The 25,530-nt window shown below is 38.9% G+C and overlaps 1 protein-coding gene across 1 annotated transcript; it reads left to right on the top strand.

Moving 5' to 3' along the window:
• Positions 1–1,978: 1,978 nt before the first annotated feature.
• Positions 1,979–25,442, top strand: LOC143888290 (uncharacterized). Its single transcript, XM_077392665.1, has 7 exons — positions 1,979–2,485; positions 3,315–4,157; positions 5,483–5,838; positions 9,971–10,182; positions 23,843–24,099; positions 24,384–24,562; positions 24,673–25,442. The coding sequence occupies exons 1-7, from the start codon at positions 2,239–2,241 to the stop codon at positions 24,754–24,756; spliced, it is 2,178 nt and encodes a 725-aa protein (XP_077248780.1). The 5' UTR covers positions 1,979–2,238; the 3' UTR covers positions 24,757–25,442.
• Positions 25,443–25,530: the final 88 nt, after the last annotated feature.

Genomic DNA, 25,530 nt, shown 5'->3' with positions numbered 1-25,530 from the left:
AAAGGGAAATGCTAACGTCATTCTCAACAAGGGGTCAACGATTAAACCATGACCATTGGTTGTTGGTGCAAACAATGGGGGTTTTACTTAGGCCATGTTTGGCAACCATGGAAAAAAAAAATTCATAGAATCCTGATGTACCTACCATGAGAGAGGTATTTAGATGTAAGAAGAGCGGTTTGAGTGGCAGTGAGTAAATTAGAGCATGCGATGGGGTTAGAAAACTGGAAAAATAAGAAAATTTATTCTAAACAAGGATTTTATCTTCTCAACTTATTTTGTACGGTTTACTGTAAATTATAAGGGATTTGCTAGCATCCATTGCATAGCATCCATCGCAGATGATCTGTTGCATGTCAGGCCAGCCACATAGGCTCACTTTACATCAACTATTGTCTTCATTCATGGGGTGGCTCATCTGACATGCAACAGACCATCTGCGATGGATGCTATGCAATGGACACTAGCAAATCCCAAATTATAAAGATAACATTTTATAACAAAGTTTAGTATAATTTAAAAGGCTATTTTAGTAATTTTTTGTAGCTAATATAAAAAAAATTCAGTAGTTGCATTAGGTATTTTTTACATTGCATAATTTTTGTATAAGGTCTCATCTCTAATTGATCTGAACCTTCCACTTGATGGGCCTCACTTTGGATCATTTATTAGGCAAAAATCGGGCCAATTGTTCAATCCAAACATTAAGGGCATGTTTGGGTACCTCATATTTTGTATTTGGATTTGGAATTGAGTTTTGAATACAAAATGAATAGATCTGCCAGCTCATGTTGAGAGAAATAGAGAGGGAAGGGGGTACTTCCTACTGGAGGGGAGAAGGTTGAGGAGCAAAGAGGGTGAAGGAAACTACCAAATCTATGGATTTCCAATTACTTATTTCCATAGCATATTTTGGAAATCTGATTTTTTTCACTGTTAGTCGCTAATTTGGAAATCCAAGGATTTGATCTTGATCCAAATCGCAACACAAGAAGGGCTGCAAATGTGAAAAATCCAAATCAGAATCTTCTTGGCATCCAAATGGGCCCTAAAATAATGTGTATTTGGTTTTGTTAAGCATGGATGGTCAAAAACTTCATGACAAGAAAACACACATTGTTGGATGCTATGATTGTATAACTGGCATGACTTTATCAAATGGCCTGCTTAAATCAATAAAAGGTGGGACCTACAATGCTGTTGTGGACCCCTCATGCCTCACTTCATTGCAATAAGATTTTGCCATTTGAAATCTAATTATAGCTCTAGCTAATATTAGGGCTTAGTTCTTCCTTAATTTGCTGTTAGTTTCTTTTCATTGAGTTTTCTGTTTAGGCCCTGTTTGGATTGCAAGAAAAATATTTCTCACAGAAAATTTTCTTTTCAGGATTTAGAGGAAAATTATGATTAATTTAGAGGGATATTTTTCATAAATTGAAGATCCCAGTACATTGAATAGGGTTCAAGAGTGGCAAAGAGTTTTTAATAGGGCGATGATAAATTCGCACGCCTGCCACGTTAAATAGCTTAAAGTCCGCCACATAAGATATCCTCCTTTAGAGTGGGGCGAATAATCCTAAAGGGGGTGCGAATTTACAAATGCCCTTTTTATTAACATGTTCTCGGGCAAAGAGACTTTAAATAAAGAGGTTCTGTCTCTCCCGCAACCAGGGAAGGCTTTTGCGGTGATAGATTTATTTGAAAATTTAATCGTTTACAAGGGTATTTTTGTCATTTTAACTATCAATCTAACTCGTGAAGGAATCACAATTTAAAAGCTTTTTTTTTTCTGAATTGATGTGATCAATAATAACTCCGAAAAATCGGCCACGTGGACGGCCAAGATTCTCCTCCCACCCATTTAGTCCGACCGAGTACAACTTTTTTCCATTAATAGAAGGGGTAATTTAGTAATTTTACCCGCCCGTTCTATATAAGCAACCGATTGCGTCACCGTTTCTCGTCTTCTCGCATTCGTCTCATCAGGAAAAGAAAAATAAGAATAAAAAACAAAAAATTGAAGCATAATCATATCTATAAAACAGAGACTGAATAACACAGAGAAATCTCCTTCGGTGGCAAATCAGAAACCCTAGAATCCCTAAAACGAGCTCTGCAAGAAACAACCTGTAAAAAATCAGAAACCTTCAAAATCCTGCCTTCAACATCTCTGCAAGTTATAGTGCTCGAGGTTCGTTCTTTTGTACGATTTCTCTGACGGAGAAAAACAATGTTGGAATGGCTCAGTATAGGCAAGCAGGAGCGGAGAGATTCGCAATCCGAGGCCATGATTTTCACAACGGCAACGGGAGTTCAGATCAGATCTCCTCAATCGGCATTCGGATTCCGCACAAGCAAGGAAGATTTCGAAGATCTGTTCGTTCTGAAAAGAATTCGAAGATCTCGATCAGTACGGTTCTTGTGATTCTTGCGCTTGTTCTTGTTGTTACTGTTTTCGCCTTCAATTACCTCTTCAGAGACAAAGGTAGGGTTTTCTTTTTTAAATCTCTGATGCAGTTCGAAAATCGTAATAGCATGCACTATATCTGTAAATTGCGTTTGACTTCCTCAAATCATGTAGAAATGGAGTGATTTTGGGCTCGTTAGATAGGTAATTGAAAAACCTTTCTAATGAGACCAAAATCAAGCTAAATGAACAAGATTTGATGCCTAAAAAGTAGGCTACGGATAAAATGACGAAAATATAAATTAAAAATAAGAAATTGTTCTTGCGTGTTCTTTTGTAGCTTCACCTGCTTCACTCTATCAATTCAATTGGTTGCAATCTGCATTGCTTTGGAATTTTATTTTATTTTATTTTGTCTTTTCGGAATTGAGACGTTTATGGGAGAAATTTGGTTGTTTTGGGAATTTTCGTTTAGATCTGATGGCAACAAGAAAGGTAACATGCATTTACACGTGAATTTTTTTTTTTTTTCTTTATCCGCCTTCATTTTCATGGAACTTCATGTCTTTTTCTACCTGTGTTGAACCCTAGGAAGAGGGATTTTTGAAAGCATTTTTTTTTTCTGCTTGAAATGTATAAACTAAACTGCCTTTTGATCAATGAGGGAATCTCGATTCATATATGTAATTTTACGAAAAAGGTTGATTTTGCTTATGCTACCTATATAAAGAATTTGAGTTTTTTTTTTTTTATCTTGCAAGGACTTTCAAGTGGTCATAGTAGAGTAAATCCATCTATTGCTATTAGATTTGATAGCTAATAATATTTTATTTATTTCATAGTCTAACATGCAGCTGGAAGTGTAATTTTAGATTTTAATGATTGGTAAATGTGGCGGAATGTGCAGAGTACCAAAGGTTTCGTGTGGAGGATGATGATGTGAAGAGTGAAACAGATTTTCTATCTAATGGGTCTCGGACTGTGGGATCTAAAGTTCTTAAGTTTGGTCAGGGTTCTGTATCACTTGGTAGGGATTCGAGGTATTGGGACAGGGATGACAGGAGAAGGGATGATGAATACAATGAAGATGCTTCAGAGCTAAATAATGTTCGATCTACTGATAAGGATCGTGGGTTGGAAAACAAGAGTGGAAACAAGCAATTATCTTTCAAGGGTGGTCGTGAAAGGTTCCTTGGGAAGCAGGGAGCGAGCAGAAGAAGCATAGGACTGTATAATGAAGCTGGACGTGATGAACTTAAACATTATGAAGCTGAGTATGAGGCCTCTCTGAAGAATGTTGGGCAAGCAAGACAAGAAAATAGCGACAAACATGGCCTGGTTGATGGTGTGGATATGGACTTGCAAAATGAAGAAGCTGATTTTGATGACGAGTATGATGATGGTTTTGACTCTCAAGATGATCATATGGAAGAATTTAACCGTGGAGAGCAGGAAAATGTGGACTATTCAGATGTAAGAAAAGACCATGATGATGATGAGGTTGCTGGAGAATCTTCGGATACCCTTGATGATCAAATCAGAGACTCCAGTTCCATTGGGGAGGATGATAATTCTGATGAATCTTTCACTAATACATTCAAGAAAGGTTCCTCTATGCTATCTCAAAGTGTTGATAATGCTAAAAAGGAATCCAGGCGTCACAGCGTTTCTCATGGTGAGTCTATGAAAAGGGCAAGCTCCGAGAAGAAGTCAGATTCGAGAAGAAGAGGGAAGCGCCCTAAATTTTCGAGTGAGTTTTCTGTTTCATCATCCATATGGGTGACTTCTACTTGTTCATTTGTATCTAAGGGTGTCAATTTTGGCTCGGGCTCGGCTCGTTAAGGCTCGTTAAGAATTTAAAATATTTAAATATATATTAAATATATATATTATATATTAATATATACACTAAAAGGGTTGTCGAGGGAGTGAAAGGGGGAGGCAAAATATGTCACTTCATTTTAGGAACCCCATTTGTTACTTGGACCACCCCCACAGTGTAAAAAAAGTAGTGAAATTACACTATATAGGGCTGTCCAGGGAAGATGAGGGGTGTGAACTTAATATAACCCAAGCTCGGTAACGCTCGCGAGCCTGACCGAGCCGAGCCGAGCCCGAGCCTGGTTCTAGCCCGAGCCGAGCCTGAGCCGAGCCGAGCCGAGCCGAGCCTGGCCAAGCTCGGCTCGTTTACACCCCTATTTGTATCTTGTTTGGTTGGTTTGCAAATCCAGGATTGAGGAGAACTTCTCGATCCCTAATTACACGCTTCAATAAAGAGGATCTAAATGTCCTATAGGGACAGTTCATTAAGAATAATTTAGAGAATTACTACTGAGACAAAATATATCACAGCCAATAAGCATGCTACTAATAAGCTGAATGACATACCATTCAAAATAATAATAATAATAAGCTGAATGACATTACTGTAGTGGGGAAAATGAATAAGCATCTCTAGATTTTGTTCGAGTGATTAATGTTTTTAGCATTTACTTTTTTTAATGGTAATAAAATCATATTAAAAATTCGTAGGGAACTACAAGAGTGAGAAGGTCTCAGCCCTCATGAAAGCAACAATGCAAAAACTAAACAAACTAAATAAGAAAAGAAAACAGAAACTAGGCAACAACAACAAGACCAATAAACACAAGGTTGGGCTCCAACTCACTCTGGATGCTAAAAGGTTGTGGTATTTCTTTAGTTAGGTCTCCAAGAAAAAATCTCAAAACACTTGAATAAGCATTTCTTTAGTTAGCCTCTTCTATAAACTGTGACCTCTTCATACTTGGACCAGTTCCTGATTCAGTAACTATGGCTTGAAGCACCCACAATATTGTTCGGAACTTATTCATCACTCTGCAATAGTATTTTGAACCGTCTAATCTATAGTATCTTGACCAGTTAGCATTTTATTCAAATAAATCACTGCATTTCATAGTTTGTGTTAAAATTTGAAGCTTGTTACTTTATGCTTGAGTCGACAACCTTTATACATGTGTATATTATCAATAAGCAATGCTTTGTTATTTTATGTTTTTCTTGCCTGAAATTCTTGTGATGTTTAATTTTCTTCAGGTTCGTCTTGTGAGATGAAGTTCTTAAACTCTACAACACAACTTGTAGAGCCTGTAGAGAGCCGAAAATTTTCAAGGTTCTCGTTGCAGTATACAGAAGTAGAATATGGGCCCAATGGACTAGAAAATTGGGAACCCAGATTTGCTGGGCATCAGAGTCTCCAAGAAAGAGAAGAATCATTTTATGCTCGTGATCAAAAAATAAATTGTGGCTTTATCAAAGGTCCCAAAGGATACCCAAGTACTGGATTTGACTTGGCAGAAGATGATGTGAGATTCATGCGTAGTTGCCACATAGCTGTATCTTCTTGTATCTTTGGGAACTCAGATAACTTGCGAACACCTACTAACAAAATGGTAAGGGTATCATCCTTATCATCGTATGTCTTGGAGTTTTTAGCCATTATTAAATATTGTCGATTCATTCATATCGTCTTTTGAAAATTCATATGAAACGAATTCGGAAAACGAAATGTGAAATGGAAACGAGAAACGCATGAAAAAATATTGGGGAATGAATTCTCATAATGCGTTTCCCGTTTCCGTTTCATGCGTATATATATTTTTTGTACTTACTGTGAATTTTGTGTTTCCATAAAGTACTTATTTTATTATGATGGTATATGTTTATATTTTCCATTTTAATTATACCTTCTGTCCTGGTTATTGCTACTTCTAATGTGATCTTTGATATTTTATGAAAGGGAAATGTTATCAACACAACCATATTTTGATATTTGCACAAACTCAACTGTCTTTTCTTCTTTAATTGGGCCCTGAGAGCTTTTTGGGAAATGTAATAACCTTTTGATTAAATACTAAAAGACAAGATGGGAGACTATGTATTTTTTTTCATCTTTCTACCTATGAGCATCGCATTGAAAATACAAGAAATAACCAAATACTAAAATACCCCTAATTAAGGGTAGTCAACTAAGCATGTACATCCATATAGTAAACTAATATTTCTGATGTGAATCGAGTGTCTGATGCTACTTTGGTGCAAACTTAGGGTTCACAGGTTGACTACTGAGAATTAGGAGCATAATATGGGTTCTAATTCAATAAAAAACAGCAATATGCATTCCGAACATCTTCGGTTTTTTCTTGGGTTACTATCGGGTACGGTCTTGGTTGAGAGGACAAGGAAAGGGTTGGGGTGTTGCAGGTTCGGATTTGTTTTAATCCATTGTCATCCTTTATATTGTTTTCTCATAGCGAAAGATTGTGTTCTCGACCGTGGACATAGGCATCTTGGCCGAACAACGTAAAATCTCAGCGTGCATCTTGTTGTTTGCTTCTTGTATTTATTTTCTGTTTATTTGTTCATGATTTGATTGGATTTGACCGGCAGATTTTCTCAATAACTATAGCATGAAAATGTTCTCGGATTTGTCTCATCATTCCGAGCTGGAGACGGAGCACATAGGTGCTAGATCCAACTCCACTAGCTTCATGACTGAACCTAGCCAGAACTTCTAGGTCTGCACACAGGAGTATGGTTACGGCGCTCAAGTTAGGTGGGATAAGTGAACCACAATACGCTAAATGACAAAAAAAAAAATTTCTTTTTTTTAAAATATATTTTAAATTTAAAAATAGCACATAGTGAGTAAATGAAGCATAAATTTTATGTATAATATGGCATGACTAAATTTGCACATGCATTGTTTTTGTTATTTTTATTGAAGTTTTAATAATGTTTATGTTTACAATAAAAAAAAACCTAGTGATAATATTATAAAATACAATGTGTAATAAAACAACAGAATGAATTATTATAAAATAGACTGTATAATAATACTAGTATGGATTATTCTATTTATATTCCTTGTCCATAATGCTTTATTATTATTTTTAAAAATATTTATTATTTTCTAATATTTTAAGTATGAAAAACTAATTATTTTCTGATTTTAAGGACTAAATAAAATACTTAATTTTAAAATAAAAAACACGAGTCTGTCAATAAAATAATTAGATTGGGCATCATTTATATAAAAAAATTAGAAGCTAACGTGCATATATGATAATTCTTTAGGAATTATATATTTTCTCTATTTAAAGGATTTTCTAGCAAAAATAAATAAAACAATTAAATTTCAAAAATGGAAAATGATCCAACCCCATCAATGGGATCAAGTAAGACAATCTCATGTACAAAAGAAATTAGAAGCTTACGTGCACATAGAATAATTTCTTTTTGTAAAAACAAATTAGAAGGTAACATGCGCATTAGCAAATATAATGATTTCGTTTTGGAAATATATTTTTCCTTATTTTTTAAAGGGTACTTTAACATAAATAAATAAAACAATTAATTAATTTTTTTTTAAAAGAAGAAAAAAAAACTCCATCTATAGGCAGACCGGACAAGAAGATTTCACATATAAAAAAAATTAGAAGCTAACATGCATATATATCATTAAAAAAAATGCATATATGATTAGTTTTGGTTTTGAAAATATTTTTTTTCTTATTCTTGTAAAGAATTTTGTAATTAAAATAAGTAATTTTCATAATGATAGAGTCTGACTTCTTCAATCTGTAGATTGTTCAAGAAGATCTCACATATACAAAATTAGAAGCTTAAGTTTTTAACTTCAAAAATATAAAATGTCAAAATTTTAAAACCATAAATCCATAAAATGTGAAATTTCATTCACTAGTCTGTGTGCAAATGCATCAAATTGACTATTAGTTGATGCATTTGCACCTTAATTGAAGAAATAAGAGAAAACACAAAAAATTTAACATGAATCATTATAATCCATCCCAACCAATTTTGTGACAAATATGGCCCACTTTTGAATCTGGAATAATGTTTCGGTCTCTTAGGTGCCTACTTTAAGGTCTTGATCGATCCTCTTCTTCCGAACCTACTTTTTTAACTACAGGCTTGTTTTTTAACTTTACTTTCATCATAACATCACTCTCTCTCTCTCTCTCTCTCTCTCTCTCTCTCTCACACACACACACACACACACACACACACACACACACATACATGTAACATGAGAGTAACAACCACCACTACTGGAGTTTCCAATAGATTGTGATTTCCTTTTGATGATAATAGCTTGCAAAGAAGCTCTCCATTAGATCCATTTGCTTGGTGGCTATGAAGCACGGGTACTCTTCGTAGTCCCACGCACCCGTGCCGGGTACGTATTGGGTGCGGGTGCGCCCGGGTACTCCGGTACACACCCAAACATCATCGGGAGAATGAGGGCATACCCGGGTGCACCCGCACTCTTTGGAGTCCCAACGTACCGTATCCTACTTTTATAAATCCTCACTGTTGATCATCTTCAACATGGAGATAAGATCATAGGGGCCGTTTGGATATGCGGATTTTAGAATCTTGGATTTCCTCAAAATTGTCATTGGGAGACGAGAGAAGGAGCCGTATCGCTTCTCCAGAGGTGATCGAGAAAATCATAGTTGGGAGACGAGAGGAGACCGACAGTTAAATTTCACTATTTAATTTTTTATAAATATATAATAAAATATAAAATATATATTATATTCACCGTACCCCCAACGTACCCGTATCCTTTAAAATAAAAAATAAAAAATCATGTATCCACGTACCCGCACCCCGTACCCATATCTGTGCTTCATAGCTTGGTGGGTAGCAAAACATGTGTTTGCAAACTGTTTGAGACATTAGTTTGGTCATTTCTACATCTACACATGCTAAGACCATTTTGTTCCCTTTTGTCATTTTTGGTAATATGTCCTTTTAACAACCACCACTTCCATGAAAGCATGCAAAGAAGCATTCCCATCGATATGCTTGCTCGGAGGTAGTATTACTTGCGTGTGCAAAATATTGGGCATTAGTTAGGTCATTTCCACATGCTAAAAGCTCTCTCTCTCTCTCTCTCTCTCTCTCTCTCTCTCTCTCTCTCACACACACACACACACACTGTAAATATATATATATATATATATATATATATATATATATATATATATATATATATATCTTTGTGTGTGTGTGTCTTCTGCATCAGGATTAAACTCACTTTTAGTTTAATAAAAAAATACGCTTTCTCCCATTTGTAATTAGTTAATATTTTTCTATTGGATCTTTGTTTGCCGTGTTCTTAACAGCATAGGCAATAGGTGTACCCTCGTTCTTAGACGAGCATGTAAACATATTTCAATCAAAGGACTTATTCCCCAATACATCTGTTGAAGGTCTATCTCAACTCAACTCAACTTCCAAGATTGTTGACGTATGCACATCAAGATTTCTTGTCCTTTGAAGGTTTTGATGTTGCATGGAAGTTGATTTGAAATTTGAACCATCCATTCGGTTGGATTCGTCATTATTCAATATTTAAGAAGCATGTATCTTGTTTTCAATCTTAATGAATGGCAAACTTGGGTTTTGAAATTTGTTTTGATTATTATTCTTCTAGGAACTCTGACAGAAAAATCTTATATTGTTGCTTAATTTTCAGTATTATATTCATTGCAGGTCACACATTCGTCAAGGAAAAATGTTTGTTTTGTTATGTTTATCGATGAGAATGCGTTGCAAACATTGTCATCAGAAGGCCAAAAACCAGATAGAATGGGGTATATTGGTTTGTGGAAAATTGTTGTAGTAAAGAATATACCTTATACTGACATGCGGAGAGTGGGGAAAGTACCAAAGCTTTTGGCACATCGACTTTTTCCTTCAGCAAGGTAAGAACAAGTGATGTGGTTGCTTTGTAAATTGATGTTTTCAGTTTGGTACGCAAAAGCATAGCCTCATCAACATTAGGTGGTTCTATTTTTTATTACTAATAACAATATTTTTTCTCTTTCCAAATAAGATTATCATGTGTTATAAATGCTTGTTTCTTACATCAAATCACCTTTACCTTACATTTTGGTATGCCATGGATCCACTAAATTTCTTATTGCAAGTAGCCACATTACTTTTACCAATATTTGTCTCATTGCATGTGGAATATCTTTTTCTGAAAAAAAAGGTAATGATTTTTTTTTTGGAATGATAACCAATTTTATTGCAACCGAAGGGGGACCGAGATGGTCAAAATACATACATGTCAGAAAACATATGAGAACAGAGCTAATCACTACTACAAAGAAAAAAGACATTAGGGAGGAAGAGAGTGAAACAACACCAACACCTCTTTCAAAACCCCTTCTCTAGCTAAGCTATCCGCACTGTGTTGGCGGATTGACGAACGTGCTGAAACACAATCGAGGAGATACCCACCCAATCTAGCATCTCATCGAAAAACCTAACAAATCTCCAAGGGTGATTGTGCGAACCTTCGAGCCACCGTATATCATTCAAGGGGTCCCCTTCTACCACCACATGATTAAGTCGATCTCTCACCAACAGTTTCATACCTTGGTGAAATACACGCAGCTTTGCCTCTGTAGCATTCTCTACCTCTATGGGACCTGCAAAGGCCCAGATGACCTCCCCAAGTTCATTCTCAAGACTCCACCATACCCACCCGGCTCGGGATTCCCCATGCTAGAGCCATCAAAATTATATCACAACATCTGTGGGCAAAGATTGTTTTATATAGCCCTTTTAAACAGAAACCAATGTCTTCACAGACTTACAAAATCTGAAGGTGTTCGACAAGTTAAAACTCCTTGCTAGAAAACGAAGATGTGAATAGATCATGACTCTTCAGGGACGTCTTCAGAGGCCGCCGGAATATCCCTCCGGGAGTCTCTGAGTTTCAGCAACCGTCAGAATTTTTCTGTGTATGTGGACTTAACCTTTAGCGGCTATCAGAGCCTTTTCTATCATGCCTAGATGGAGGCTACTCTGATATGGAAGTGTTCGAATCCCTTGGGATTTTTAACCCGTGCTGCCGAAGATCCCTGTTTTCGTTTGGGCAAGAAGCTAATTTGGCAAGGTCCCAATGGCTCCCACCTAGATCGCATGAGGGCTCTTTGGGAAGTATGGAAGACTGGGATACCAGGGGAAGGAGGTTGGATTTTGGGGCTAGGAAGACACCTGGTCGCAGAGCAGTGGAGTCTAATCGTAGGCCATTCTCGAGTGGGAGTGACTGGAATGCTTACAATGCAACTATAAAATTTTTGGCTCACACACCATATGCAAAAAATGCTTGGAGCCTAGAAATAGAGAGAATCTTAACTTAGTGTGGAGACCCAAAAAGGTCCAAGTCGCCACTCACGACGAGGTTCGATGTTTGGACGTTCCAGCTTCCGTAGTGGAAGAAAGAAAAAGAAATCTTAAGAGCTGTCTTATTGGGAGTTTGAAATCTGGCTCCTGGCTCTTAAAAGATGTTTGGGATTGGGCCAAAAAGCTTTGGGGTCTCCTGGATTTGCAAAAATGTTTCGCTATTAGCACAGTAGACATCCTATTTCGCTTTAACTCTAAGGCCTTGGCTACCTCTATTCTTCGACGAGGAGGTGAGGCTTTTGGGGGATACCTTTCTTCCCTTCAGCCCTAGTTCCCGGCATACAATACGGGGGCTAGAACTGTTCGGTTGCGATTTTATGATATTCCACTTCATGCATGGTCTTCTGCCACGGTGGAGATCCTGGGTCTACATTTGGGTCAGGTCGTTGAGACCCAGCTTTTTGGGAATCACACTCATTAGTTGGCCTTTGTCTCTGCCCTGGTTATTTCCCCCTTGTGGAAATCCATCCCTCCATCCATTAATTTAAGGGTAAATTCCAGCATTTATTTGGTGGGAGTTAAGATGGTATTTGAGGATAGTATAAATTCTCTGACAATGTTGGTGGTGGAAGAATCGAGTAGTAAAGACAATTTGCCCCTTTTTTAGGGACCCGATCAGATTCCCATCGATAAAGGCTCACCGGCGGCGGTCTATCCATTGGAAAAGGTGGCAGTGGCCATTGGGCGAGGATCGGATCAGGTGGTGGACCCCATTTCAAATTTTGAATTGCACACCTACCCGCCTGTCCTCTCTGAGATCGCCCTTGTCTCGTTAGAAAGTAGGGAGGCTACGCTGAGGGGAGTTGTGTCTCTGCCTAATGTAAGGATTGCATCAAAAGCACTAATTTCATATCCACGTGGCACAAAAGGAAAGGCAGGTAGAAAAGATATTATGGATTCTTTTAGGTTAAAGTCAGCGAAAGAGCTGAAGGCTCTAAAATTAAAAAATAGGTTCCTCAAGGCAGGCAAGAGTGTCGATGAAAAGCTCACACATTTGGGTAAAGGTAAATTTAGAAGAGGTCTCGGGCAGGACGCTCGCATCCTGGCCACCCGTGGCGGCCTATCAATACTTAACAGGAAGATTAAGTATATGCATCGAAAAAAGAAAGAAAGAAAAAATTGGAGTCCGAAAATCACCAATACCTACGAATTCTGTAAAACTCGCCTAGTTCAAGTATGTCTGGTAAAGATCGAGTTGAGGATACAATTAGTGCAACCATGGGTGAAATTACCCTGGTGGATGGAGACCTTGACTTCCTAAAAAATCTTAAATATAATGAAAAGCTCGCGAGGAAGGAATCGCCTGCTCCTGGTGAGGTGTTACTTTCTCCTCTTAAGAAGCAGTGGATGAAAGAAAGAGCAGAAGTCAGTCGAAGATCGGGATTGTCTCCTTCCTAGTCCACCATGAACAGTGAGGAAGAACTACACACGCCCTTTGTAATTTGCCCATTTTCAATAAGATTTTAGAAAAGGAAAGGCGAACCCGAAGGCGTTTGTGGGAGGAAGAGAAACATTTGGCGATCTTAATTCTGGAAAATAGGCATGAGAACCTGGGTGCTGGCTCGGGTCTGAGGCGAGGTAATTCAGAAGTGGAAGATGGTCAACGAACAATGACGCGTCTAATGAGTCCAGTAGAAATGATAAAGGAAAGGGCGTATTGATATCGTCGACTATAGAGGAACCTGGGCACCTAGAGTTGGAGGGTTTTAATGACTTCTTAACAATTGGAGATGTTTTTGGGATCTCTTACCAAGAGGACCTAGGAAAGACTAGAGAAATGTTCCTTGCAATGCAAGCCAGAGTTGCAGAGGAGAAAATAGAAAGATTGAAGGAGGCTGGAATGGAAGCTGGATTACGAGATTAAAGGATCCTATCTTGAGAGGTCGCTGAGTTGTACTGTATCAGGGAGTGCGTATTGATTTCCAAAGAATCTATTCAAGTGGAATTTGTTAGTTGTGGAGCAGTGCATTTGACTTCTGGTGGAACTCTACCTAGACATTATTCTTGTGGTTGTTTTAATGAATACAGGTTCTATGTAATGCAGGCTGAGACTACTGGTCCCCAATGTAATCTTCATAGTATCAATGAAATATGTTATCTTTCAAAAAAATTTATTATTTTATATAGGTAATTGAAAAAAGGCAATGATTTTATTAAAGAAAAGATAAAATTACATCACAATACCTTTCAAAAAAAAAATTACAATCCAACCTCTGTGGGCAAAGATTGCCTTATATAGAAATAAGGACAAACAAAAGAGAAGTATCCACAGGGCCACTGTTAGCTGTAGATGTTATAGGTTGACATTATCTTTATACATTACAATAATCCTCCAACCCAAAAAGCTCTATCAGCACCATAATTCAAGAATTCCGTGAATTATCCAGAGATGCTTCCACTGCTATAGATCTATAATGACACCAATCCACCCCTTACTGAATCCAATAAACAATGGTCATTTCTAAACCTTTGCGATCTTCCCATGGAGATCTTAAGAACAACTACAAAAACCAAACCTGCCTCAATGCTTCATTCCACAGGTTACAACCTTCAGACTCGAACTAAACCAGATATAAATGAGTATCCATCCCACCATTTTTATACCAAGTGTTCTAGCACCCTAGACTGCACCGTACAACGGAAAAAAGGATAAAAGTGACCCGAGACAAGTCATGCATCTTCATCGTGTCATTTGTGCACCTTTCTATTTTCCAAACTCAGACACAGGATAAAAATATCCAGGGAACTGTTCCCAAAGTAGCGAGGAACAAAGTTCCTCAAGCACACTCGGATATAGCTTTAGTATTATCCCAATTGCATACCATGCCAAGTCTAACCGTTAGAATCCCATACTCTAAAAATCAAGTAGCAGAAAGATGTAAAGAACCAAGGAGAACCCTCAACTATCCACTACAACCATGGGGATTGCAAAATACCAGTGCCCAGCATCCAAAGTAGACTCCCGATCTTTGAACTGAGACCTATTACCCCAAAAAACTTCTGTACCCCACTACACAAGAAAGAAAAGTACTAACCCACTAAAGCAACTAAGAGAGAAAACAAAAACAAACTTAGACCCAAACTCCACAAAAAAACCTACGAGAAGTTTATTTACACCAAAGAGATCTACGCTCTAATTACCTGGAGGCATAGTTGTCAAACTCTTACGAGTCGTACGAGTCAACTCTCGAGTCGAGTTGAGTCACCGGGCTTTCGAGTCGAGTTGCCCATGCGAGTCGCCTTTGTCGAAAACTCTTACAAGTCATCTGGTGACTCTCACGAGTCGCTCCGAGTTGAGTAAAAAAACTATGACTTTTAAGAGTCGAATCGAGTAGTTGGGCCTGGGCTTTCTTGCTTTGATGGTTGAAAACTTGGAAGCAGGAACTTAAAACTTAATTATTTTCGTTCATGCAAGTTACAAGCATGTAGTTATTTACTAGTAAAATGGTGGGACCCACGCCATCAAAACATGAGATGTAAAATGGCGGGCTCCAGTCAAATGCATAGGTTTGGGTAGGGATGGTGGACACCACCTCGTCCATAACATTATGGGTAAAATGGTGGGCCCCACTTTCTGCATTGGTTTGGGTAGAGACAGTGGGCCCCACCAATCCTAGGCATGGTCATTGAATATTGGACCCCACCCCATCATAGCATGAGGAGTAAAATAATTAGTCCAAACCATTAAAAAATAAAAAAGTTGGTCCCATGGTGTATGCATGGGTTTGGATAAAGTTGGTGGGCTCACCGGATCAAGGGTAAAATAGTGGACCCTACCCATGCTATTCTTGGGTATGGGCCCCACGCCACCCCATCAAAAGATCAAAACATGATGTAGGGGAAAATACTTTCCAGGAAAAACTTTTTCTAGAAAAGGTGAATGGCATTTCAAAAGTTACATGCTTAGTATATATTATGGATCATAGTTACCGGATTCACCATCTACCCTCCGACTCGCGATCCGGGGTCACATGATCCCAAATGTGGTTTGCTAGCGACCCGGATCGCCAAAAATGACGACCCGCGGGAGAGAAAGAGAGAGATGCATATAGACTAAGGGAGAGGTGGGGAGAGAGCTACAAATTTTATATATTTTGGGTTGGATTGGAACTAGAGCTTTATTTTTGAAAAAAAAAATGTAGGGCATACATGAGGTTTTTTTTAATTTTGTTTATTAAATGGAAGTAGTATGTATGGACTATGGAAGGATATTCATATATGCCAACAAGAACTTTCTTTTTGAAAAAATATGTATGACATAAATGAGGTTTTTATATTTTGTGTATTAAATGTATGTAGTGTATACTATGGAATGATATTCTTTTAAAAATATATGAAATTATAGTGTGTGTGTGTAGAGAGAGAGTGTGTGTGTGTGTGTGAGTCCGAATTAGCTCTCCAAACTGATCGTGACCTCGAATAGCGAACCAACATAGAATACCCTCATCATACCCCGTACCAGGCTACCATCGTATCCCGTACCCGTTCCCGTACCGCGTACCGAAACGAACCCCGTTCCAGGTAACAATGTTATGGATAGATGGATATTTTTGGCTCAGTGCTTTATCTATGTACAATTGGGTTATATTTGTTTTTACGTGCTTCATCTTTTGAGATATAATGATATTTTTTCCAACTAAATTTCTACTCTTTTTAAAAACTCTTACGAGTCACGAGTCGAGTCGAGTCACGAGTCATAAAATTAAGAAATCGAGTCACGAGTCGAGTCATGGGTTGACAATTATGCCTGGAGGCATGGCCACTCGCACCCCAATTTCCTTTTCCTTGGTCTTTCTCCCTTTTTTCCTTTAAATCCTTTTCCACCATTGCCACAAACATACTCTTTGTTGTCCGAACATCGTCCTATGGACATCATTTCATCAATCTCTTCATAAATATACCCTCTTTCCACAGCTGCCCTGAACTCTCTTCCACAGCTTTGCCTTTACCTTTGATTTCTTCTACCTTATCCAGACACTCTCAAACCAACTGGCTAAATTCCAGGTTCAACAAATCTCGAGAAAGCTTAGATTCCTTATCCGGACTCACCACCAACTGTTCCAACCTTTTATCTCAGCCGCCTTCTCCTCTTCCCAACGATGACGCCGATCCCGCCTTTCCTCATCCACTTGAAATGAGGAAGCTTATAGAGAGGAATAAATAATTCCTTGGCAGTTTTTTCCCAGTTAGCCTAAAAAGGTCCTCTGCATTATCCTTTGCATCATTTTTAAATTGTTTCCATTGCTTTTTCCAGTGCCCCATTGAGATTTCTTTTGGTATTAAAAACTCATCTGAAGCCATTTGCTCAGCGTATTCCAACTCCTTCAACAGCTCCAGATCTCCTACTCTGATCGAAAAGACCTGATCTCACTTCCTTTTCCTATTTGAGCACCCTCCTTTCTCGGTCATGGTGGGAATGGATAAATTGTCAAAGTCTTCCCACAAGTGATGTATTTTGGATATAGAATTTTTCTTTCTACTCTCCTCTTTACTCTCCTCTATAGGCAGCGAAGTAGCTTGTCGTTTTGCTTTTAAAGGGGCAGTCAAAAGGTTATAACTTTAAAAAAAGAAAAAAAAAAGAGGCCACCTCTAGTGGCCAATACATGTGCCTCGGGCCGCGAGACTTGAGGCATGGGGCCTCTCTTTCCAACACGGAGCCGCTTACTCTTCCAAGGGAGATTGACACGATTTCCTTGGTCATGAACCCTAAAAGCTTTCGATTTCCTCAATTTTTCTTTATTCCTTTTGTTCTCATTATTAAATTTGTTTTTTTAATTTTTACAACCTTTTTGTCTTCCACTGACTGCAAATCAATATTGTCAGTGATATCTTTTCGAAAAGCCTTCCCCTTAAGGCCAGGTGTTTCGGCATTTACTGATTTCAGATTTGCCACTTTTCCACGCCTTCCCATCTGCCCACACAAAGATGTCTTTCTACTCTCTACCACCCAGGACAACTTTTCAAAAGGCAATTCAAAATGTGATTCAAAAATCTTTGAGGGCCCTTCTAACAGCTCCCTGTCACTGACAATTTTGCCCTCATAAATTTCCTTAGAGATTCCTACCTTTTCGAGGGAAATGTTTTTCTCCGGTGACTCTTTATCGGAAGCAAAAATTCTAGGCCCCTCATGCGAGACAGAATTTTCCTTGGCACTAAGCTCTCCCACCACCTACAAGTTCTCATTAATAATATTCTCCTCAGCTACCACCTTAACACCCACAAGATAGATATCGGAATCTACCATAAGATTGATATATGGGGGCAAGGAATTCCACTGTGACGCCTTATCTTGGTTGAGGCAAAAGTCAAACAATGGTCATGGTTCCCAAAAAGCTGAACCTCCAAAACCTGTCCAAAGTGCTGACCCAAGGCTTCCACAGTAGAAACAGACCAGGCATGGAGTGGGATATCGTAAAATCTAATTCTTATAGCCCTAGCACCAGTATCGAAAGCAAGGTACCAGGATTGAAGAGATGAAAGGTACCCACCCAGGGCATCTCCTCCGCGCCTCAGGATTGATGCAGCTTGGGATTCAGATTCTAAACAAAACAAGATGGCCGATGGGCCAATGGAGAACGGTTTCTTAAGCTGGGGAAGGGCCCAGAATCGTTTAGCCCAGCCTCAGACCTCTTACAATAGCCATGCGCTATTTTTCAGACTGCCAACAAGACAACAATTAAGGGTCCGCTTTCGATTCTCCACCAGATCCAAAGGCACAATGATCCCCGGAGGACCGTCCTTATTCTCCGCACGCTGAAACTTTCCAACCTTCGGGATCTAGTCCTTCGCCACCGCAATTTCCTTCTTTTGATTCAGAGCACTTCCTACAAGAGTTGCGCATGCCGAAGTTTTTATATCCACAATACGAGCACCTCCAGTCGCTACCATTTTGATGTGAGAGGATATGCTTATTAAAATCTATAGGCAGCCTTCCTGGGAGTTTTCTTGCTCCGAATTCCAGTCTTCTCAAAAAAGCATCACTCACCTCTACGCGCCCCAAAGACCTGAAATGGGATCTGGGGGAAGGCCATTGGGATTCGACAGGGCTATCACCTTGGACCTAGCAAGATCAAGGACCTTCGACAATAGATATTGAAAAGTCCTAGCGATTGAAAAACCTCCTGGGCAGAGAATCCACACTCAACTAAGGCTAGATAATGCCCGGCGAATCGCTCAAGATTAAGACTGCAACTACATATAACCTTACCCATTAGGCCCCTTGAAAGCTTACAAGCAATCATATTTGCCAAGTCTCCCTCCATGAAAAACCTCTCCTCCAAAGAATCCTTAAAAGTACACAGGCCCGTGAGGAGAGCATAGAGTTACTTTTATCCTTCATGAACAAGTGCTGAAGTTGTTAGTCTTATCTGTCAATCTGAATAAGAAACCAAACTTCTTTGCAAAGGTTGGTGGAATTTTTTTTATCCCTGATTGGAGGAGCAATTAATCAAAAGATAGAAAGGGGTTTTTACCATTCGATCTATTCTTGGTTTGTGTTTAATGTATTTCCAACCAAGTGAACATACTTTTGAAGGAGCTATATTCTGGATGCAACAACATCCCGACTCCCTGATAACCTGCAGATGGAACATTTGACATAATGATGCAGATATTAGGATTTATTTCCGCATTATTTAGTTTCTAGTATTTTATTTCCATGTTATTAGTTTCTAGGATTTTATTTTCCATATTGTTTTTAGGAATTCTTATTTTAGTAGGTTTCTGTCTTTTAGGTTGTTTATTTGCCTATATGCCTCCTTACAATTTATTTTGTAACTTTTGATGATTAATAAAGATTGATTCTCCCCTCTACTGTTTTCTTCTTCTTCTCCTCTTCTCATATTCTTCTCTTCTTCTTCTCCCTAAATTCGTCTCTTCTTCATGTTATTTTCGTCTCTTCTTCCCCTATTCTTCTAATTATATCCCATTTCGTCTATTTCTCTCTCCTTTCCTCAATTTCTCTTCACGGTGCTGCATCAATTTGGTATCAGAGCTAAAGATCCAAGAGTTCTAGCGATTTTTTCCAAGTCTTCTCAATCCGAAGATTCTCGTGTTTCGCCGAAAATCTGCAAAGAAAATCTGCGAAGAAGGTGTTTTTCGTGCTGCTGAGTTGACTCACCCAATCAACTCGATTGTCTTCAACCTCTTGAAACCCTAACCTTCATCTCAGCCACCATCCTTGTTGTTCAAACCTATAATCCAAACCCATCTCAACCTAACACCCTTCACAAACCTGATTTTCAGCCACTTGAACAATCTCCAACAATCAGTCGCTACAAAACCCCATCTTCATAAAAAAAAAAAACCAGTTTAAACCCCTGCTGTTCCACCTTTCCCGTATCCGAACCCTTGCTGTTTGCAAACTTCCTTCCACCAACCACCATCAACCCCTAACTCCCTTCTTGAAAACTGAAACCAGTCCCCTTTAACCACCACCTCCAACACTTGAAAGCCTAACCCGACACCCTAGTGATTAGGCTTGGGATTCCAGCCCCACATCAGCCCCCTGCACTTTTCTATTGATTTCACCTAATCCCCCCTAAAACCAGTCACCTGCTGCCACACAAAAACAGCCACCCATCACCACTTTCCATCATACAAACAACCCCAGTTGCAGCAGACCAGCAACACAGAAAAATACTTCCTTCAACCCAACAATTCCGGAGGAGGAGCAGGAATTTGACGCTGGCAGTACCCATCTTCTCCGGCGAAATTTTTCAGCAATCGTGAGGAGGGACACCTAGATTTCATGAGGCACAAGGAAACTCAAGGAATTTCCAGTTTTGAAGATATTAAGAATCGTATCTTACCCATATGCGAGAAAGAGAAAAAAGGAAAGTTACCATAGATAAGGGTTTATTTGTTTTCTGCCAATACGTGTCATTCATCAAGAAAAAGGGAAAGGCAAGTTACCTTATCGAAATAGTTAGTAAAAGACTAATAGGTAACTATTGAAAGAGTAGTCATCCGGTGGATTATTGCTTGCACAGCAAGTTACCACTTACAACTTGTAACTTAAGTTGTTTTGACCTGGAAACCTCCAATTGCAGGTAACAAGAAAGACTTCTATATTCACACCCTCCTTTCTTCCTTTGGGCACCCCCCACATATGAATAATACTAGATTTCGACCCCCTTATTTTCTTTTAGGACAATCCCCTTATAAAATAGTATTTACCTTATCTACCCCCACTTTACCTTTCGGCACCCAGCAAAAAAATAAAAATAAATTCAGCTCTTTGTTTCTGTCTCCTCTCTCCTGTCTCCTCTCTCCATTAGTTTTTCTCTCTCCTTGTTTGGGCTACTTCTGCTCAAAATTGGATTTCGACCTCAACGCGAAAGTTGTTAGTGACAACTTTTAGAGCGCATCCGGCCTATTTTTCAGCAGCGGACAGCAGTCTTCAGGACAGTTTCAAGAGCCATCTCATCGCGCCCTTCCTTCTGATCATCACCGTTCTGTCATCCGATTTGAGATCTGAGACAGGCGTTGTGCTTCTTTCGACATGTCAGATAGATCAGACCGTTGATTTCAGTTTTCGCCACAGATCCCTATGGCTCCGCCAGCTGCTCCATATTATGATAGATATGACCCTCGATATTCTTCTGCACCACAGGTTCCATATTTCTATGATTTTGATGATTGTACCTATGCTTATGGAGATGTCGAGAATGCATGTTTAGACTGGATCCATGCACTTAATGCATACCATAGGTACTGTGGTAATGATCATCAAATAAAAATTCGAAAGTCACTGATACAGTGTGCCGCGAAGCCAAGTCGAATTGGAATTTCTTCATTAATGAGCGTCGTGAGTTTTGTAAGCCTCCATTTCGTGTAAGCCTCCATTTCGTCGATGAGAGGATGTTCGTTATGAGTTTACATACCACTATCAAAATCAACAAAGATTGAAACGTGAGCGAGCAACGTATGACCAAAGATTGATACGCGAAAAAGCCACTCGACGAGAAGAAGCAGCTCGCCGTGAACGACAAGTCGCAGCACGTCGTGCACGAGACGTTGAAATTGCAGCTGAAAACCGATATTTCGAGTGTCACATGCACGAGTCATATTTGCAGAGCCGCTTCACTACTTCATCCATCCCACCTAACCTTGCTGCTATTCTTACAGAGCACGATGCTAGTATTGATGAGATCATCGACGTTGAGCCTTTGATTCCATCATATTCAGATTCAGGCACCTTGCTGCTATTCTTACAGAGCACGATGCTAGTATTGATGAGATCATCGACGTTGAGCCTTTGATTCTATCATATTCAGATTCAGGCTCTGAGATGGACGATCCAGAGTTAGAGACTCATTTGATTGATGATATCGACATCGTTGCACATAATGCTTCTGAAATTTCTGCCGCATCGATTGCCGAGCATCTAGAGAGAGATTTTGCCACTTCTACAGTCGAGATAGATATTTTGGCAGAGCCGCATGAGGTTGATCCATTGACAGAGTCGACCGAGTACCACCATGAGTCAGAGGCGAGTGCCTTGCTTGATGAGCCATTACTTGAGACAGATGATCAAGAATATATTACGGAGGATTGCACCATATTTGGGCCAGTTGAGCAGATTGTCGAGATTTGTCCTGACACTGAGGTACTTGTTATGCAGATTGATCAAGAGGATTGCCCGTCTGATATCACTATACTGGATACGATTCTAGCAGATGATTTTGTTGTTGATTCCATTGCGCCCGATGTGATACCAGTAGATGATGACCTTGTTGAGGCTAGTTATGGATTGGTACTGCCCATTGATGTTATGCCGATCCCACCGATCCAGGAGGAGTACGTTGCGATCTTCCTAACTAGTTTCCTTCTCCAGCACAGATTCTATTTGCACGAGTCTACATGGGCCCTTTCTTTCCTCTTCTTCCGCCGCCCTTGCAGATGCTTCTCTCGATTGTCTCGAGCGTTAGACATGATGATTGCTTCCGCCGGATTACGTATTCTATTACTTCAGCAGATTGTTTACATCTTTGACCCATGTGGACTAGAACTCGAGGGCGAGTTCTTTTTCAAGCAGGGGAGAATGATGCAGATATTAGGATTTATTTCCGCATTATTTAGTTTCTAGTATTTTATTTCCATGTTATTAGTTTTTAGGATTTTATTTTCCATATTGTTTTTAGGAATTCTTATTTTAGTAGGTTTCTATCTTTTAGGTTGTTTATTTGCCTATATATAGGCCTCCTTACAATTTATTTTGTAACTTTTGATGATTAATAAAGATTGATTCTCCCCTCTACTGTTTTCTTCTTCTTCTCCTCTTCTCATATTCTTCTCTTCTCTCCCTAAATTCGTCTATTATTCTCTTCTTCTTCTACTTCTCCCTAAATTCGTCTCTTCTACATGTTATTTTCGTCTCTTCTTCCCCTATTCTTCTAATTCTATCCCCTTTCGTCTTTTCTCTCCCATTTCCTCAATTTCTCTTCACGGTGTTGCATCACATAAATATGATTTCAATACTTCTGTACATATTATGAACTCTAATTCCCTACCACTTGACACATAATATTGATTAAGAAGCCACTAGAGCTCTAAGAAACCTTACCCTCACATCTGGTAATTAAGAACACTGATTTCATATTCACCATTTGTTGTTGTCAGAAATATCCCACTAAATTAATTGCACATCTTCGTTCTTGACATGTACACTTGTTTGAAGGCTTTGTTCTTTTTATCTGCTTTTTGCTTTGAGAATTGCATTTGACATCTCACATACATGGTGGTGTTTTGTCAATTGTGAATGACATGAGTGAGTATTGCTTTTGAGGAACTGTCTGACCTTTTTCAAGGTTTGGAACCCCGTATTGCTTTTTTATTAAGGAATTCAAGATGAAAACCAAGAAAAACAGTTCCCTATGCACTGGACTTCCTGATTTCACTAAAAGTAGGTTCTTTAATCTTCCAAAATGCTCCCAACCCTCTAAAAGGCCTTGGAACTGAATTTATTTTTTCATTAGGATTTCAAAATAAAAAAATGCTGAAATCTGTTTCATGTGCACTGTACTTCCTGATTTAACTAAAATAAGATGTGTAAATCATCTAAGATGTTCCCAAGCGAAAATCTTTTATTCTTTCAGTAGGTAGGTGAATTCTCCAAACAAACATCCTCTAGATTATGAAGTAATAACCAAATAAAGTTTTCTTCAGATATTCAATCTGGCTGGATGGTAAATTGCGACTCCAAAGAGACCCTCTCCTCCTCTTGGAATACTTCCTTTGGCGCCATGGTGCTGAATATGCAATCTCCAATCACTATGATCGGCACTGTGTGTGGGAAGAGGTGATGCAAAACAAGAAGCTGAACAAGTTCAACCATACAATTATAGACCAACAGTTTGCTTTCTACCAGGCTGATGGACTGAAAAGATTCAATGCTTCGGATCCCAACAAACTTCTGCCTAGCTGTACGGATCTTATTGAAATTTCTAGGGATTTTCTAGGCAATTTCGCAGAAAGCCATTTCATGGCTGGCTTTTGCACGTGAGAACAACCACACAGGTTGTCTTTTTATGGCAATGTTTGTCTTATTTATTTAATTCACCTGAAGTGGCTGTTCTATCATGCAGAAGCCAGCCACAAAATGGCTTTCCGCGAAATTGCCTAGCAAATCCCAAATTTCTAATATCATGCGATTCTCGTAGCTTTGAAGAATTTATTTGTGCCTCTAATTCTGTTATGTTGTCAACAGATGTTCCAGAAGGGTCTTTCATTGTGAGAGCACACACTCCAATGTCAAACTTGTTCTCTTGTCTTTGGTTCAATGAGGTCGAACGGTTTACCCCTCGTGACCAGCTGAGTTTTGCATATACGTACTTGAAGCTGAGAAGGATGAATCCTGGGAAACCTTTTCATCTCCATATGTTCAAGGTGATAATCCTTGTGATGACATGACAACAATAATAAAAGCAGTGAATAACCAAACAGAAAGAAGTTTATTATTTAACGACTCCTTTTGTTCTCGTTTCTTTGTATTGTAGGACTGTGAAAGACGGTCTATAGCGAAACTGTTCCATCACAGGTCGGAGGAGAAGAATCCGAATCCTATTCAAGAAACAGGGTGAATTATGGGTTTGGATTAAAAGATTGCCCTCTTTCTACTTGTTTGTGTTTTGGGCTTGGTTACATTTATTCGTACCAACTTAATCAAGCTATTTTCTGGAGATTATGAACCCTTCTGCCAGTATTATGTGTATACTGCAGTTCAGGCGCTGCGAAAGGTTATGTTGTCTCTGACCCGGTGAACCGCCCCCTATCTCTGATGAAGGCTCATCAGCCATTTGCGCTTGGTGCCAACAAACCAGGTCAGGCCGATGTTCTGCATTCTTTATATTTCTTGTCTTTCCATCCCAGCATGTGTAATTTTTGGCATTGATTTGTCATGCAATTTTGCTTTTCTTTTGGGAGGGCTGGAAGCTCCTGGTTGCCTATACAAAATTGTTCTGTATTCTGTCGTGATATTTTTTGTTTTCATTTGGCTTCCATTATTGGGTATCTGTTCCCATGGTAACCAGGAGTCCCTTTTATTTTGTTGGTGAAATTTTGTCGGCTATTTGACACTCTTGTATAATTCAGTTACACTTTGGTCATTCCAACACGGCAAATTGAACAATATTCTGGTTCCACAGAGGCTGCTGTCATGTTCTTACGCAAATGCCTCTCTGTTTTTTGTTTTCCTAGAAAGCAATGTATCCACAACAGTATGTGTAATCAAGTTTAAAATACTATTAGCTTTCCCGATCTTGTGTTATCCCTTAGAGTATCAATTTTCTTAGATTTTGTTGATTCTCATTTTCTTATCCCATGATGCATTTTAGCTTTGTAGGAGCTTCAAGAAG

The sequence above is a fragment of the Tasmannia lanceolata genome, unplaced genomic scaffold, assembly GCF_043159265.1.
Source record: "Tasmannia lanceolata isolate RefF3 unplaced genomic scaffold, GAP_Taslan_0.1 ptg000012l, whole genome shotgun sequence".
Taxonomy (NCBI): Eukaryota; Viridiplantae; Streptophyta; class Magnoliopsida; order Canellales; family Winteraceae; genus Tasmannia; species Tasmannia lanceolata.
The sequence above is the reverse complement of the archived record's forward strand: the minus strand, read 5'-3'. Positions and strand labels throughout refer to the sequence as shown.

Coding starts and splice junctions, on each gene's coding strand:
- LOC143888290 (XM_077392665.1), top strand. CDS start 2,239: ATGGCTCAGTATAGGCAAGCAGGAGCGGAGAGATTCGCAATCCGAGGC. Junction 2,486..3,314: donor TTACCTCTTCAGAGACAAAG/GTAGGGTTTTCT, acceptor CGGAATGTGCAG/AGTACCAAAGGTTTCGTGTG. Junction 24,563..24,672: donor TTCATCTCCATATGTTCAAG/GTGATAATCCTT, acceptor TTTGTATTGTAG/GACTGTGAAAGACGGTCTAT.